The following is a 17,897-nucleotide window of genomic DNA, read 5'->3' as shown; positions in this document are numbered from 1 at the left end:
ATTCGATTTCCGAATATTCGCAAATACTTTCTTCGCCCTTCTTTTGCATCAGAGCCAATCAGAGTTGTCAAAATCTCGCAATCAATTTTGCATTCGCATTAGCGAAATTTCGATAAAATATCACCAATATTCGATTTCCGAATATTCGCAAATACTTTCTCCGCCCTTCTTTTGCATCAGAGCCAATCAGAGTTGTCAAAATCTCGCAATCAATTTCGCATTCGCATTAGCGAAATTTCGATAAAATATCACCAATATTCGATTTCCGAATATTCGTGAATACTTTCTCCGCCCTTCTTTTGCATCAGAGCCAATCAGAGTTCTCCTACCACAGTTGTCAAAATTTCGCAATCAATTTCGCATTCGCGAAATTTCGCAATTTTTTTTTTTTTATAAAATATCACGAATATTCGATTTTAGCTAATATTTCACGAATATTCGTCTATATATTCGTGATATATCGCGAAATCGAATATGGCGTATTCCGCTCAACACTAGTAATAACATAAGAATTGTCAGAATTGCAAATCATATTTAAATCGTATCATAAAGAGAATAAAACATCCCCCGTTGCCAAAGGGGAATCCGGGAAATCACTGCAAGGCACGTCTGCCGCATCTTCAGTAAGTTCCGAAATTCCCCAAACGTCCCCCTTCTTTTATATACATTCATAATTTACATATTGTTATCTTCTGTCATGCACAGTGCATTCTGATAATGCGCTTTAGCTACATCCAGCACGTGACCTGCTCATGTCATCATGCGCAGTTGCTCGTCTTGATTGAATGCACATCTTGTGACTACGAGTCATAGAACTGGTCTTGCCTGCTTTTGGTATGAGTCCTTATCAGTAGTCTGTCGTTACATATTCAGTAGTATCCATTTCTCAGGAATTAATTTTTAGCAGTATTGGGTCATTTCAGACTGGTGTTCCTGACTTTGTAGTTTGAACTATAGTCACCTTCTCCACTGAGGGCCAGATTCAGGTACAAATCTGTTACGCTGCGGCGGCGTACCGTATCCCATTTACGTTACACTGCCGCAGGTTTACAGCGTAAGTGCCTGATTCACAAAGCACTTAACTGTAAACTTGCGGCGGTGTAACGAAAATCCGCTCAGCGCAAGCCCGCCTAATTCAAATGGGGCGGACACCATTTAAATTAGGCACGTTCCCGCGCCGAACGTACTGTGCATGCTCCGTCCGTCAAATTACCCGACGTGCATTGCGCTAAATGACGTCGCAAGGACGTCGTTGGTTTCGACGTTAACGTAAATGGCGTCCAGCGCCATTCACGGACGACTTACGCAAACGACGTGAAATTTAAAAATTCGACGCGGGAACGACGGCCATACTTAATATTGGTTAGACCACCTAGAGGGCATGCTTAGTTTTACGCGACGCATCTCTACGGAAACAACGTAAATTTAGATTGACGGGCAAAGCGTACGTTCGTGAATCGGCGTAACTAGTCATTTGCATATTCTACGCCGACCGCAATGGAATCGCCACCTAGCGGCCGGCCTAGAATTGCAGCCTAAGATCCGACGGTGTAAGTCACTTACACCTGTCTGATCTTAGTGAGAACTATGCCTGATTCTATGAATCAGGCGCATTGTTGATTCTATGATCAACCTGATTCTATGAATCCGGCGCATTGTTACGACAGGCGGATCTCAGAGATACGACGGCGTATCAGGAGATACGCCGTCGTATCTCTTTTGTGAATCTAGCCCTGAGTATTCTTCTACTAGAATTGATGATAATTAGGTGTCGGTCATCCTTCCACACATACATTCTACACACCCGTATCACATATGTATCACAATCAGTTTTTTTCCAATCAGGCAGAGTTCAGGTTTTTTCAACGGGTACCATAGCACGATGCCAAAAAATTGCCCAAAAATGACATACAAGCCAGCGGGTGTGTCAAGTCTAATGATCAGTATTGCCGGCTATAGCCGGTGGCTCTGATCATGCAGGGAAAAAACCAACAGGCTGATTGTACACAGGTCGCCTATAGACATTAATCAATATTCAGCCAGTCCCAGCTGAACAGCTTGCATTGTGATCCATGTATGGTCGGCTTAGCCATAAAATGTGACATTTACCATACAATTTGGGCAAATGTAATTATTTCCAATTCCTACATGTCTATTACAATGTATTTATTACAGTCCTTAATACAAAAATATGCCTTATCTATTCTCTCTTCTCCCTCTTATGATTGATAAGACTTCTCCATCACATCTCCATGTTATGTAAACACTAACCAATTCCGGACCACCCACCACATAGCTGTGCAAAACCATGTACAGATATGTGATTTTGGGCACAAGATCCAGGGGGCGCACACCGGAGCGTTGCTTCTGCTGTGATTGGACACAGCAGGTCCAGCGGCTGAGATGGCCATCGGGACCCGCAGATCATTCAGTAGAAAGGAAGAACAGTGGTCTAACTATGTAAACAAGGCAATACGCTGTTTTGACATGGTGTGATAGAGAGATCTTAACCTCCCTGGCGGTATGATTCTGTCTGGAATTACTTACCAAAAGCGGTACAATTATTTGCAAGGAAATTTGGCGTTTTATACTGTAGGCCTGTAATTTTTAGGAATAACTCACTTAAATCTGACCAAGCAAGAGTCTTGTAGGCATCCCGGGTATGATTTTTTTTTAAAAACAAAATTTTAAATTATAATATAATAAATAATTATAAATAATTATAGCAAGTAATAATATAATTAAATAAAAAATTTGTCAATAATAATGTAATCAACTCAAAATCACTGAAATTTGCAGTTGCAGAATTGTCGCTGTCATTATTTATTTATTTTTATGACGAATTTCCCCACAAATCGCTATCGCACAATTCTGCAAGTGATTATAATTTATTATCGCTGTTTTCTAGCTGATCTAAAACCATTTTTGACATAAAGGGACACTTTTGGACAATCTACAGTTTTTAGGCAGAAATGACATTTTTTATTTTTATAAAAGAACATGCAGGGCACTGGGCAGACCACTAGGGACAAGGGGGGGGTGTATTTTTTACATACAGTACTGTAATCTATAAGATTACAGTATACTGTATGTAAAGTGTTTGTTTACTTTTTTTGAATTTGGCGCCGTTCTCCGCTCCCGTGCGTCGTAACGTCGCAGGGAACGGAGATCGGCGGCACACGGAGACTGTGAATCGAGCGAGGAGGACCCGCTCGCTCACACAGTGGGGAGGCATCGCTGGATCCAGGGACAAGGTAAGTAACTTGCCTGTGGATCCAGCGAGAAGGTAAGCCGCGCCGCTGCACACTCTGCACAGCTACCCCAAGCGTGACTCAGGGATACCGATCCTAGCATAAAAAAATTAGGCCAGTGTGTATCCTGCTACATATGCATAAACTCTTATTGCGATTTTTTTTACCAAAAATAGGTAGAAGAATACGTATCGGCCTAAACTGAGGAAAAAAAATGTTTTTATATATATTTTTGGGGGATATTTATTATAGCAAAAAGTAAAAAATTTGATTTAAAAATAAAATGTATTGGAAATTTTTTATAGCAGAAATTAAAAAATATATATATTTTTTCCACAATTGTTGTTTTTTTTGTGTTTATAACGCAAAAAATAAAAACTGCAGAGGTGATCAAATACCACCAAAACAAAGGTCTATTTGTGGGAAAAAAAAGAACATACATTTTAATTGGGTACAATGTCGCACGACCACGCAATTGGAAGTGAAGTCACTGTAAATCTGAGGGGTAGATCTGAAATGAGGGGAAGCTCTGCTGATTTTATTATCAATCATGTGCGAGCTAAAATGCTGTTTTTTTATTTTCCTTGCATGTCCCCCTCGGATCTACAGTGACTGCACTTTCAAGTGTACTTTCAGTGCAATTTCAAGTGCACTTTGCACTTGTAGTTTTCACTTGTAGTGCAAAGTAGAGTTGTCTTTTGTAAAAAAAAAAAAAACAAGTGTTGTATCCTGTAGAGCAGACATGACCAGATATGTATGGATCTGCACAGAGAACACCAGGCTCAACACTAAATGGAAGTAAATGGGGTTTATTCGGGAAACAAGACAAGTGATCAGCACAACAATAAGTACACCGGGCCAGATTCACAGACAATTAGGTTACACCGCAGCGGCGTAACGTATCCCATTTACGTTACACTGCCACAGGTTTACAGCTTAAGTGCCTGATTCACAAAGCTCTTACCTGTAAACTTGCGGCGGTGGAACGTAAATGCGCTCGGCGCAAGCCCACCTAATTCAAATGGGGCGGGCACCATTTAAATTAGGCGCCTTCCCGCGCCGAAACGATCTGCGCATGTTCCGTTAGGAAATTTCCCGACGTGCATTGCGCGAAATTACGGCGCCCAACGTTTTTTTTTAAATGCGACGTGCGTTACGGCGTTTCGTATTCCCGGACGTCTTACGGAAAAAAGAAAAAAAATCGAAATTCGATGCGGGAACGACGGCCATACTTTAACATGGCTGATCTAAAGATAAGCCATGTTAAAGCAGGTGTAACTTTGCGACGGGTAAAAAGGACTAGCGACGACGTACGGGATTGCGACGAACGTGTGGATCTTCGTGGATAGCCGTAACTAGTCATTTGCATATTCTACGCCGACCGCAATGGAATCGCCACCTAGCGGCCTGCCTAGAATTGCATCCTAAGATCCGACGGTGTAAGTCAATTACACCTGTCGGATCTTTTGGCTATCTATGCGTAACCTGATTCTATGAATCAGCCGCATAGTTAGGACGGGGCGGATAACAGAGATACGACGGCGTATCAGGAGATACGCCGTCGTATCTCTTCTGTGAATCTGGCCCACCGAGTACAAAACCCAGTGAATCTAATCAGTGAAAGTGATTACAACTAAGCAAAGCTACCTAAATTTAATCTGTCCAGAGATGGTTTGAAATTTGTCCGGTTCAGCAGGAACCGGCAGCCCGGAGATTGTGCCACACTTAAAAAGTGTCCTTGAGCCCGCCGTCAAATGCGGGAGACGCCCGCAAGTCACGTGAGACTTGGGATGTCTGTGGCTATAGCTACCAGCAGTGATCATTGTATACTGCCAGTTGGGACGGCTGCCTGCGCTCCCCACCAGCACAAAACAATAGCACTGTGGGATGGATTCCCCCATCTACACTGACTGGATAGGATTCAGAAAGAGATACGACGGCGTATCTCCTGATACGCCGTCGTATCTCTGAGTTCCGCCGGTCGTATCTATGCGACTGATTCATAGAATCAGTTACGCATAGATATCCCTAAGATCCGCCAGGTGTAAGTGTCTTACATCGTCGGATCTTAGGCTGCAATTTCAGGCTGGCCGCTAGGAGACGCTTCCGTATGTTTTACGTGAGGAATATGCAAATTAGGATTTACGCCGATTCAGAAACGAACGCTCGCCCGGCGTTTTTTTTTACGTCGTTTGCGTTCGGCTTTTTCCGTCGTAAAGTTACCCCTGCTATATGAGGGGTATGTGCGGCGTATCCTATGTTAAGTATTTCCGTCGTTCCCGCGTCAAATTTTGAAAATTTTGCGTAAGTCGTTCGCGAATATGGCTGGACGTAATTTACGTTCACGTCGAAACCAATGACGTCCTTGCGACGTCATTTAGAGCAATGCACACTGGGATATTTTACGGACGGCGCATGCGCCGTTCAATTAAAACGTAAAAAACGCGGGGTCAAGACAAATTTAAATACTACACGCCCCCAACATCCCCATTTGAATTACGCTGCCTTACGCCGCAACACATACGTTACGCCGCCGTAAATATGGGCGCAAGTTCTTTCTGAATACAGAACTAAGCGCCCAAAGTTACAGCGGCGTTACGCCGGCCGGACAGATACGCTCAGGTATCTGAATCCGGCCCACTGTGTTGATGGAGGAATTATGCAAATTTCTTTCTTGCAACCTGTGGTATGGCCTGTCTAGCTAACTAAGCTTTGTAAACATGGCAGGATAAATAGGGCAGAGAAGTAACAGGAACATGATTACAGGATATAAGAAGCAGAGCACATGGGGCACAGAGGCAAAGCACTGAGGCACTGTAGAATACTATCAGAGAAGCTAAATACCCTCCCAGCAACCAGCATCAGGTGGAGGCGAATGGCTTGATCTGTTGGTTACAAAAACACACCCACTGGTGGGCACTAGTATAGCACCCTTCAGATCTGTAAACCACAGTGTCACTGGTAATGACAGTCACATTCCAACTAAAACATTTCCTCTTTAGCTATAGAATAAACAACGAATACCAGAGCCTCTGTCATGTTTTTATTATTGGGTTGTGTGTGTATGTATATGTGTGTGTGTATGTATATATATATATATATATATATATATATATATATATATATATATATATATATATATATATATATATATATATATATTAGGGAGATTTCCATTTCTTCTTGTCTGAGGGACCCCAAGTCATCTGGAAAGGAATTAAAAAAAGTGTAGCAAATGGGGACACAGAGAGCAATGACCAGACAGTGACAAAACCCTGACAGAAGTCCTAACTCTTCTCAGTTGTTGGGGTGGCAATGTGTGACAGCGCTGGGCCAGTATGTGGTTTGGTATTACTCGAGTGGATCTGGGATGTGTTGTCCTTCTGTTCCACTTAACGCCCGCCGCACGACTATTTACGTCCGCAAAATGGCACGGACAGGCAGATGGGCGTATATATACGTCCTTGCCTTTCCGCGGGTCGGGGGTCTCCGATCAGGACCCCCCCCCCCCCCGCTGCGTGCGGCTTACCTCGTAAGCCCCCTGTGGTTAACTCCCAAACTGCAACTGTCATTTTCACAGTAATCAATGCAATTTAAATGCATTTTTTGCTGTGAAAATTACAATGGTCCCAAAAATGTGTCAAAATTGTCCAAAGTGTCCGCCATAATGTCCGATGTGAGTTTGACTGGGCAAAATCCTGATCGTGTGTATGGGGCATAAGACTTATTTTAAAAGGTGGCAGTTATCATAAGTCCATGGCTATACCTGAGAGCCTTCTCCTTGTGTTAGCAATTTGTGAATTGAGTCCAATGCATGATAAAATCCTGACAGAGGATATAACCCTCTCCCTCTATAAAAAATAGGGTTATATTTGAACTCTTGATATGAGGCCTGCATGGAAGGTAAAGTTAGAGATTAAATTATCATTGAAACTTTTACATACCATAGGTATTAATTTTAAGAGAGAAGTTTCAGAGGAAAAAAAATATTTTAAATAAAGAACTTCAATGCAAAATAGGGGTCAGTGCCCATCTGCAGCCCCACCATTGCCCATTAATGCAGCCTGATCAGTGCCCATTAACTACTTGCCGACCAGCCACCCTCGTTATACGGCAGCAGGCTGGTTCCCCTGCGTGAATAGTGATAGCTGTACGGTGGGCGCTTTAAGGAGTATAAGGGGAGCGCGTGCTTGCCACGTGACGTCGGAGCCGATGTACGTGGCTGGCGGCCATGATGTCTGCCAGCGATCGCTCCTGAGAGAGACAGATATTTTGGAGAAGTTGAGGAGCTGTAAAAATGTCAATCGCTCCTAAACTCCTGTTATCTCTTGTGAACGTCAAGTTTTAACGTTGTTTTTTATTTGGGAATTAACTTTTGAAGAGGGGAGTGCAAAAAACGCCTGTAAACTCAAACACACAAAAACTCTCATAAACTTGCCTAAACTTTGTACAATAGGCGGTCAATTTGCGTTTTTTTATGCCACGTTTTTTTCTGCTCCTATTGTGCATGGAGCCTTATAGTGATTCTCACCCCCAGTGCTCCTTTTCTCAATTGCAGAGATCTCCAGTGAGATAAAATTCATACTGGATATTAATTTGCATAATTTATAAATTAGAACATGTATTTCTGTGTATTTTCTAGACATCAGGAGGTTCCGCCGCCGGCTGTCTGCATACGATGATCCATCACTGAGGAGAATATATGAGTATTATAGAGATGATCTGATCTACATCCTAGAGAACATGGATCCTCATACTGTTCTGGTAGAACTAAAATTTTGGAATGTCTTAAACACAAAGGTAAGAAAAATATATTTCTAAATTACCTCCAGCAATATATGTATAAGTAATGGGGAGCTCTGATTCATAGTTGTAAACATGGATTACCCCAGTCCTTTATCATTGTACACTAGACATGTGCATTCATTTTCGTCCTAATGAATTTTTGTCCAAATTTCGGGGGTTTTCGCGTTTGTTTTAACAAACAACGAACGTGCAGAATCCGAAAGATCCGACATAAAAAATTCTTTATTTTAATTTTGTTGCGACAACAGTTCGATATAGATAGAAGATTCGACATGACAACAGCGATCTGTGTCTTTTGAACCTGCGGTCAAATGTGCCTAACCTTAACTCTATTAGTCCAAGATTATTCGATATAAAAATAAAAGATTCGACATTATAGAGAGAAAAGATTTGACATTATAGAGAGAAAAGATTTGACATTATAGAGACATGAAGATTCGACGAAGCAGCTAAAAACATACGATCGCAGCGAGCGGACATTTATGGTCAAATGCTCCGCCCATAGGCTATAGAATAATTCTAATGTTGGTTGACTAGTAATAATAAATATAATGACTACTAGTCATACAACATTAGAATTCTACTATAGCTAGTGGGTGGAGCATTTGACCAGAAATTTACGATTGCGGCGTTGTACAGTTTAGCTGCTTTGTTAAATCTTCTTAGAACACCCGACGGACACCATAAGGCTTCAATGACAGATTCAACCTTAATTAAAGCGGAGTTCCACCCAAAAGTGGAACTTCCACTTTAACCACTCCTCGTCCCCTTACATGCCACATTTGGCATGTAACTTTTTTTTGGGGGGGGGGGTGGGGGCTTTGGTAGGAATGGGACTTCCTGTCCCACTTCCTCCTTCCGTCCAGGGACCGCCTAGGCGGCGACTCCTCTCACCTTAAGCGACCCCTCCCTGTAGGCGATCACCTGGGACACATGACAGGTCCCAGACAATCGCCTATCCCCTCCGGGAGTGCAGAGCGACTCGCGCATGCGCGGTGCATACCCGGCTGTGAAGCCTAAAGCTGTCACAGCCAGGTGCCCAGAGTGACAATGGAAGCACCATCGGAGAGGAGCGATGCTCTGTTCAGCCACATTGCTGGACCGTGGAACAGGTAAGTGTCTGTTTATTAAGTCAGCAGCTACACTTTTTGTAGCTGCTGACTTTTAATAAACATACAAAAGCCTGGAACACCCCTTTAAATTGAGATTTTCCTAGCATGTGAAGGAAAATATTAGTTATATGAAGACAGGAGGCGAGTATCTTATGCATATCTTTCTTTACTAAAGCTCATAGCAGAAATACATAAAAACTTTATGGTAATCTAAAAATAAAACATTCAAAGGACTACCAATCCCAGCAGTCCCTGGGGCAACGTAGCCCCTCCCAGGCCTCAGCCTATATATGGGACTGACTGAGGTAACCACGTCCTCTTTCTTTGTGCAAATCCTTGTAATCAGGAAATGTAAGTTCGATCCTCTCTCCTTGTGAAGATCAGGGATTTCCATACTGGAACACGTTGTCCGCCTCTGACTGGAACGGCAGGGGATGTCCAACTGGGTCGTTTCATACGAACTGACTTCATCCCAACGGGGATCAAGGGAAAACCGGATCCTTTGGGCCGACTGGGCCGCCGCCTTCAGGTAAAACATACCAACTGCAATCCAACAGGGATTGTGAGCAACTCAGGCCATCCGCATTCCAGGATGAGTACTGTACTGTTCAATAACCTGCAAGGAGAAGAGAATAATCGTAATAGGGATGGGAAGGGAGGGAAGATACTCGCCTCCTGTCTTCATATAACTAATATTTTCCTTCACATGCTAGGAAAATCTCAATTTATATATCAGACAGGAGGCTTCGTATCTTATGCAAGTTCAAAGCAAACAATAGAGTTAACAATGTATACAATGCAGATAAACCTCATAAAATTGACATGGACACATGGGCCTCCGGTCTGAAATAAAAATCACGAAAGGTGGACTCTGAGGACCAATCGGCTGCTCTAAGTAGGTCAGAAAGTGAGCCTCCGGAGGAGACGATCTTCGTAGCCATAGCGCCTCTAGTGGAATGAGCTCCAAACAGGGAGGTGTCTATGCCCGCCATCTCCATGGTGGAACGTATCCACCGTGCCAAGGTAGCGGAAGAGACTGGATGATGGGGTTTAACGTATGAGACTAGGAGTTGGGAGAAGTTCGGTGGGCGAAGAACAGACGTATGTGCCTCATAGGATTGTAAACAGCGCACTACGCACAGTCGCGGATGAGTGGGAAAAAAGGGATAAAAGACAGATTGAATACCTGTCTTTGTCCTACGGACCACCGAAAATCTGACCCCTTGAGGCGAAAATTGGCGCCTGGAAATGTCTAACGCTCTCACGTCCGAGACGCGCTTGACCGAGACCAAGCAGAGTAACACTGTGAGTTTGAAAGACAGTAATCTTAGGGATAGATCCTCATTGTCTTCCCATGAAGCAAACATGTCAAGTAGCTTGGAGACGTCCCAAGTTGCCTGATACTTAGGTCTAGGGGGGCGTTGGAATTTTATACCCCGCAGAAGTCTACAGACCAAAGGGTGTTTGCCTACGGCTAAAGAGTTAACTGGACAGTGGTATGCTGATATAGCTGAGCGGTATATGTTGATGGAGCTGTAAGATTTGCCGGAATCAAAAGATTCCGCCAAATAATTCACCACTACAGATACAGGGGCATGTATGGGATCAACCTGTTGTTGATCACACCAACGAACCCAGAGTCGCCAAGCATGCCGGTAGGTTGATCTAGTCCCGGGGGCCCAGGCCACGTCGAGGAGATCCCTAGCTGACCCTGAAAGGTCGATATCCGCTTCGGAGATCCTGAAATCAGCCATGCTAGGAGATGGAGGTTGCCCTCCATTATTAGTGGATGGGGTTCCCCGGATGGGTTGGTCAGCAGTAATGGGAACAGAGGGAGCAGTCTGGGGTAATCCACGACCATCCCTAAGAGGAGAGGGAACCAGGGTTGTGTCGGCCACCAGGGTGTGATCAGCACAATAGTTGCCTGTTGATTCGAGGCGTGGAGGAGAACTCTGGGTATCATCTGGAATGGGGGAAATGCGTAATGAGTTCCCTCTGGCCAGATGTGACGGAAAGCGTCCACTGCGGATGCTTCTGGGTCGGGCCTCCAGCTGAAGAACTGGGGTAGCTGGTGGTTGAGGCGAGAGGCGAACAAATCCATGTTCAACGGGCCCCAAAGACGTTCCAATAGGTGGAACACAGGGCGATCCAGTCGCCAGTCGCTGGAATCGACAAGGTGGCGAGAGTACCAGTCGGCTACCGTGTTGGAGACTCCAGGAATATATTCCGCGATAGGGACAATGTTGCGGGCCAAGCAGAAGTGCCAGAACTCCTTTGCCAGTTCTGCAAGGGTCCTGGACCTGGTGCCTCCTAAGCGGTTGACGTACTGAACCGCGGCCACATTGTCCATGCGGAACAGTACACAGCAATCGGAAGCCTGTGGGATGAAGCTCTTGACGGCGAAGAATGCCGCCAGCAGTTCCAAGGCATTGATGTGCAATTCCGATTCGGAGGCAGACCAAGTCCCCCCTGTGGAAGCTGCCCCGCATCGGGCGCCCCAGCCGTGGCGACTGGCGTCCGACTCTATGATGATGTTGGGACCTGAATTGAATATGGTCTTGCCGTTCCACTCGATTGCGTGGCGAAGCCACCATTGTAATTCCTCTATTGCTTCCGAACAGAGAGAGATCTCGTCCGCATATCTGAGGCCCTGGCGAAGGTGCAAAATTTTGAGCCTCTGAAGGGCTCTGTAATGAAGTGGGGCCGGGAAGATGGCCTGTATGGATGAAGCTAAAAGTCCCACCAAGCGGGCCAGAACCCTTAAGGATAAGGAGCCTTTGCGAAGCACTGCCCTGATTTCTTTGCGAATTAGGGCTAATTTTGGTTTTGGGAGTCGGAGGACCGCTTGTTTGGTGTCCACTAGGAAACCCAAGAATTCCAACACCTGGGCCGGATTTAGAACCGATTTTTCGTGGTTGATTAGGAAACCCAGCGTTTGTAGCAGGGAGACCGTCCATGTCATGTGAAGGGAAACTAGGGCCCTCGAGTGGGCCATGATTAGGATATCGTCCAGATAGATAATTAGACGTACCCCTCTGCTTCGAAGTGCAGCTACCACTGGTTTCATCAACTTTGTGAAACACCATGGTGCCGACGATAGTCCGAATGGAAGGCAGGTGAACTGCCATATCTGGTCTTTCCAGCGGAACCGGAGTAGGTGTTGTGACTCCGTGTGGATAGGGACGGTGAGATAAGCGTCCTTCAAATCTATTTTCCCTAACCAGTCCCCCGGTTGTAGGAGGTCTCGAAGGCAGTGAATGCCCTCCATCTTGAAGTGTCTGTAGCAGACATGTTGGTTCAAATCTCTTAGGTTTATTACGGGCCGGAACCCGCCCCCTTTCTTCTTGACAAGAAAAAGGTTGCTTGTGAAGCCCGGGGAACAATCCTCTACTTTTAAAATCGCCTGTTTGGACCAGAGGTCCTGTATTTCGTTCTCGATGAGAGTAACGTTCTGGCGTGTGAATTTGATAGGATGAGGGACCACATTTAATGTCGGTGACGACAGAAGTTCTATTTGAAAACCCTCTACCGTCTGCAATATCCATGGGTCTGCCGTAATCGCAGACCAGGCGTGGATAAAATACCTCAGGCGTCCCCCCACTGGAATGTGTGGTTGTGGAGTGTAAGGTATACTCACCGAATGGAGGTCGGGCTCGGGTGTATCCGCGTCCGCCGCGTCCGCGCCATGGTCTGCCCCGGGGTGGAAAGAACGGTGCTGGTTGCGCCACTGGAACGGGGTAGGTGGAAGGAGCCTGCTGGTACTGGTATTGGGGGTTTGGTCTGTTTTGTGGCCTATAGGTGGACCCACGGCCGGCAGATCGGCCTCTACTTCTGCCGGCCCTGTTGAAAACTCTCACAGCCCCTGACTTTCTGAGAGATGTTTGGGCTTTATCAAGTCCTGAAAACAAACCCACAAATTTATTGATGTCTTTGAGGAGGTTATCCCCAAAGAGCATACCGACTGCCGCCGGACCGGGTTCGGTCTCGGCCAGGTGGGAAAGTTGGGGGTCTAGCCGCATTAAGATGGAGCGGCGTCTCTCCACCGAGCAGGAGGTGTTAGCCGTGCCCACTAGGCAGATAGCCCTCTGAGCCCAGCCGCGTAGTTGCATTAAATCTACCGGTTGACCCGAAGCGGCTGCCTGTTCTGATAAATTCAGAATTTTGGTTAGGGGTCCCATTAGATCTAAGATGCGTTCCTGGATAGATTTAAAGGAACGCTCAATCCCTTTTTTGGGAAGTTTCCCCGATTTTGCCAAGTATTTGGCCAGCATGGGATCCACCTCAGGTGTGGTTACTACCTTGTTGGGGATAGAGGGTCTAGGGCACTCGGCCCGCAGTTTGTTGCGGGCGTGTCTGTCCAGGGATTTCCTGGCCCAGAGCTCCACGTACTGAGATACGTGAGGTAAGGGGGACCAATCGCCGGATCGCGGGTGAGCGATGGCATCTGGGTGAAAAAATGGTTCCCCCAAGGCATCTAAAATGCTTTCTCCCTGTGCATCAGGGTTGGCATTGGCGTGAAATGCCGTATCCTCAGCATCCTGTCTATCCTCGTCAGACCCATAGTCGTCAGACTCGCTTTTCCCTGAAGCACCTGGTGAATCCTCATCCGAGGAATCAACATAGGAGTCAGGTTTGGTCCTTCTAGCGGACCGATGCCTCTTAGTGTTTAACTCCCTGAGGCCCAGGGGTCGATCAGGGTCTGTTGGATGCTGTGGTTGGCAGGCCGGGGAGGGAACTGCCTGAAACAAATTATTCTCTTCCCCTGTCGGGGAGTCAGGTGCTGCTAGAACGTGTTTCTGTTTAAAAGAAACTTTGCCTTTCTTGTGTGGCGGTTCGCCATTTTGAGGCGGATTAACCGTAGCAGCCTTTGAGGGATGTGTTCCAGTGGACGGGATGGCCGAGGCCAGAGCCGTTTGGACAGAGATATTGATCAGATCTTGGATCTGAGCCGCCGTCATGAACTGAGTGGTATCCAGGGTAAAAGCCTCCCCTGCAAGGGGGGCAGTGTAATTATCCTCAGACATGCTTTTTAAAATGTCGGCGTTTTAAAAGTCACTGGTCCCTCTATAAATCAATATATATATTTATTTAAATCAGTTGATCACCAGTCTAGACTGTAATGTACCAGATCCTTACAGTTATTTAGCCTAGAAACAATTTGTGGATCAAACTCTATCCTTACAGCTTGTAAGCATAGAAGCAATTAGGATGTTTAAAAGGTTTCTGTGGGTAACAAGTATCCACAAGTGTCAGTAATAGGGGGAGAAAACGGGAGTAGCTCAGCAGGCTTCCTCACCTCAGAACCGCTCGTCTTGCACTGGCAGCGGTGTGAGGGAGAAAGCCCGCGTTACTTTCGCGCTCTGGGCGAAGTCTCGCGAGACTACGCTACCCGAGCGCTGATTGGCTGGTTGCCGCCGAGTCCCGCCCCTCCTCAGTGAAAGAACGTGAGGAGAAGGGAGAAGATGGCGCTGCCTGTCGCGCTGCGAACGCTGACAGGCAAGCGGAGGGGGGGGCGGGCGGGGGAACACCACTCCATGCAGTGTGCGAGTGAGGGGACAGCGTCTGCACCTCACGATCAGCAGGTGTAGATGGAGTACACAGGAGAGGAAGGGCACATAACCCGGAAAACCGTCAGGAAAGAGGAGAATTCTAAATGGTTATTACAGAAGTAAATAACAATGAATAAAGCGCGTACATAGCATACATAAGTGAAATGAGTGAATAACAGCTGTGGAAAAAACGGAAAGACCGCAGGGGGGGGTACCCCACTGTCACTGAAACAGCTGTCTATCAATGTCAATCAAATACTTATCTGAATCCTGCGATGAGCAGAAAGAAAGAGGACGTGGTTACCTCAGTCAGTCCCATATATAGGCTGAGGCCTGGGAGGGGCTACGTTGCCCCAGGGACTGCTGGGATTGGTAGTCCTTTGAATGTTTTATTTTTAGATTACCATAAAGTTTTTATGTATTTCTGCTATGAGCTTTAGTAAAGAAAGATATGCATAAGATACGAAGCCTCCTGTCTGATATATAATTCAGATTTTCGGACAAATGCATTTTTTATTGAAACAAAATAAATAAAAACGAATTTCGGGAATAACTAAATACATTTACTTTGCGGACGAAAACGAAATTCCGAAACTAAATATTTCAGTGTGCACATGTCTATTGTACACATATCACTCCATAATGATCATACAACAGCTGAACATAAAAGTCCTCCCAATAAACATGATCATATCAAAACTTCATTACTCAATACTAAATATATTTAAACCATTTACACAACTTCTCCCACCAGAATGTAATAATGCACAGAGGGGTTGAGTTACTAAATGCAAAGAGACTGTACACTTTGGAAGTAAATTTTCACTCAGTTTCCCCAGAGCTTAGCAAATGTGATGAAGCTTCATATTGCAAAGAATACCCAATCATATAGGTAGCGGGGGCAATTTTGCCTCTAAGAGCCCTTTGACACTGCCGCGTTTTTGCGGCGTTTTTGCTGTGTTTTCGCAGTAAAAATAGCGCTATTAAAACGCTCATAAAACCCCCCCTCTATTAAAATGAATTGAAAATGCTGTAAAAACGCGGTAAATCGCGGTAAAAACGTGGCAAAAACATGGTAAAATCGCTGTAAAATAGCGGTGTTTTACCGCTATTTTAACGCTCCGCTATTGGCGTTTCCAGTGTGAAAGGGCTCTTAATCTTGTATTAATATTGTGTAATGACATTTTCGGGACTAATGCTATAAATTGGTAATTGGCTTCATCTAGTGGCCAAAATGTGAAATGGACTTCAGTTATGGTATTGTTGTTTTTCAAGAACATGATGAGGGATTATGCAAATAGCCTACCCATGAACACTCGGGGCTGAAGTGCATGCTGGGAAGGAGATAAAAAGCCTTGTGGTGGCCATTTTAGGTCTCTTGTTCCTGAGACACATGGCTTGCCAGCAGAGCTCTGTATGTAAATGAATGAATGACTTGTATAGCGCTACTCATGCAAACTGAATCGCCTCTGGGCGCTTTTTCCAGCCAGAGTCGGCTTGGCTGGTGCAGTCATTTACCCCGTAGGATCGTGACACGCTTGGGACACACAGTCATACACACAGAATACATATATATACTGGGCCAATTTGGACAAGATCCAATTTACCTACCAGCATGTCTTTGGAGTGTGGCAGGAAACTGGAGTACCCAGAGGAAACCCGCACAGGGAGAACATGCAAACTCCAGGCAGATGGTGTCGTGGTCGGGATTTGAACCAGCAACCCTTTTGCTGCTAGGCGAAAGTGCTACTCACTGCACCACTGTGCTGCCCTCACAGAGCTCCGGCCTACATCGTGGTGAACAAACCAGCGACCCTTGGGGAGGTAACTGTGAACTCCCTGGTACTTTGAAACAGAACAGCAGTGTGAACAAACCAGTGGCATTTGGGGAGGTAACGGAGAACTCCCGGTCGTCCGTGAAACGGTACAGCGTGACAGTGTGGTTGCAGCAAACAGACGGAGATCCTGTGGAGCAGAGGCATCTATCTTCCCGGACATCGTGTGGTGAGAGGGCTGATGCCCAGAACTTTGTACTGCTTTTCACACACCTAGACTGATTGCGTAGTGTTGCTGGGACCGGTAGTTCAACGGAACAGTTCAGTTCAATAGAGTCACATGTGCATTGATTGTTTGGTGACTGCCACTGGAAGTGCATTTCTAGGAAGGAGTACACAGATACTTTCCACAATTTAAACTACAGTTTTATGTTGTTCTACCTTGCTTATTGAGCAGATAGCCCTTTGGACTACAATCTTTGTTTCACTGTAGCTAGCAGAAGAAAAAAGACCAGAGACTATACTGTATTCTTATTGCAAGGCCTTGCCGTGCTGCTACCATTTGCTAGAGACTGTAAGGGGGGGATATTGAGTTCATTATACTGTGATATACTATTCTCGCTAAATACTGTGTGCCGCATAGTAGGTTTCATAGTGTTTACATGGTGTGCTGAAAGTGGGAAGGTGCTCGGTGCTGAGGTTGTTGCCTGAACATTAGTCCCACTTGGAGACACTCCTGCTGAAGCAATACAGGTGGTTCTCAGGCGGTTGCCACTTACAGCCTCTTGTTTCATTATTGTATACCAATTGTGACTCCATGTTAATGATAAAACCTGTTCTAGTAAAGTTACCTTTTGCTTTAACACAATCTGTTGTGAGGCTTGTTAATTCTCCAAGCAGATGTAACAGTGTATGCCCGGGTGACAACACAGGTAAAGTGAATATAATCTGTGTCTAATTACTTGTCTTTTATTATTGAGCTTCATATCAGCACTGCACCACAGCTGTGTCAAGGGGAGTGAGACCAAATTATTGGGGGGTGTTAAAGCAGAGTACAGACCCAATCAATTACCAGCGGCTCCCTAATGGGGTAGCGCTACATATGCAAGGAAAATAAACATTATTCTTGCACATGATTGGATGATGGAAATCAGCAGAACTGCACCACATTCACTAAGCTCTGGGAAAAATCTGTGTAACTGTACTTTTAAAGTGCACAATCTATTTGCCTTTAGTAAATCCACCCAAATTCCCTTTAAATAACTTCTATCAATGTATCCAATTGTATCTACAGTATATTATAATCATCTTTTATATACTTTCATTGCTAAAAATGGTAAGCCCAGGGTCTTTCCTCTTCCTGGGCTTCCCCAGTGACGTAGCAGAGGGTACGTCAGAGGGTGC

General features: G+C 45.3%; 1 protein-coding gene across 7 annotated transcripts in view; it reads left to right on the top strand.

The window, feature by feature from the left end:
- Positions 1-17,897, top strand: part of LOC120933759 (NACHT, LRR and PYD domains-containing protein 3-like) — a 250,256-nt gene that overhangs the window by 77,877 nt on the left and 154,482 nt on the right. For all 7 annotated transcript variants that reach the window (XM_040347144.1, XM_040347141.1, XM_040347145.1 and 4 more), the window contains exon 3: positions 7,894-8,051. In XM_040347144.1, the coding sequence (XP_040203078.1) occupies positions 7,894-8,051 (158 nt within the window). The remainder of the gene's footprint in view (positions 1-7,893; positions 8,052-17,897) is intronic.

This window comes from Rana temporaria, chromosome 3 (assembly GCF_905171775.1).
Source record: "Rana temporaria chromosome 3, aRanTem1.1, whole genome shotgun sequence".
NCBI classification, from domain to species: domain Eukaryota; kingdom Metazoa; phylum Chordata; class Amphibia; order Anura; family Ranidae; genus Rana; species Rana temporaria.
Note: the sequence above shows the minus strand (reverse complement) of the source record. Positions and strands in the feature narration are given on the sequence as shown.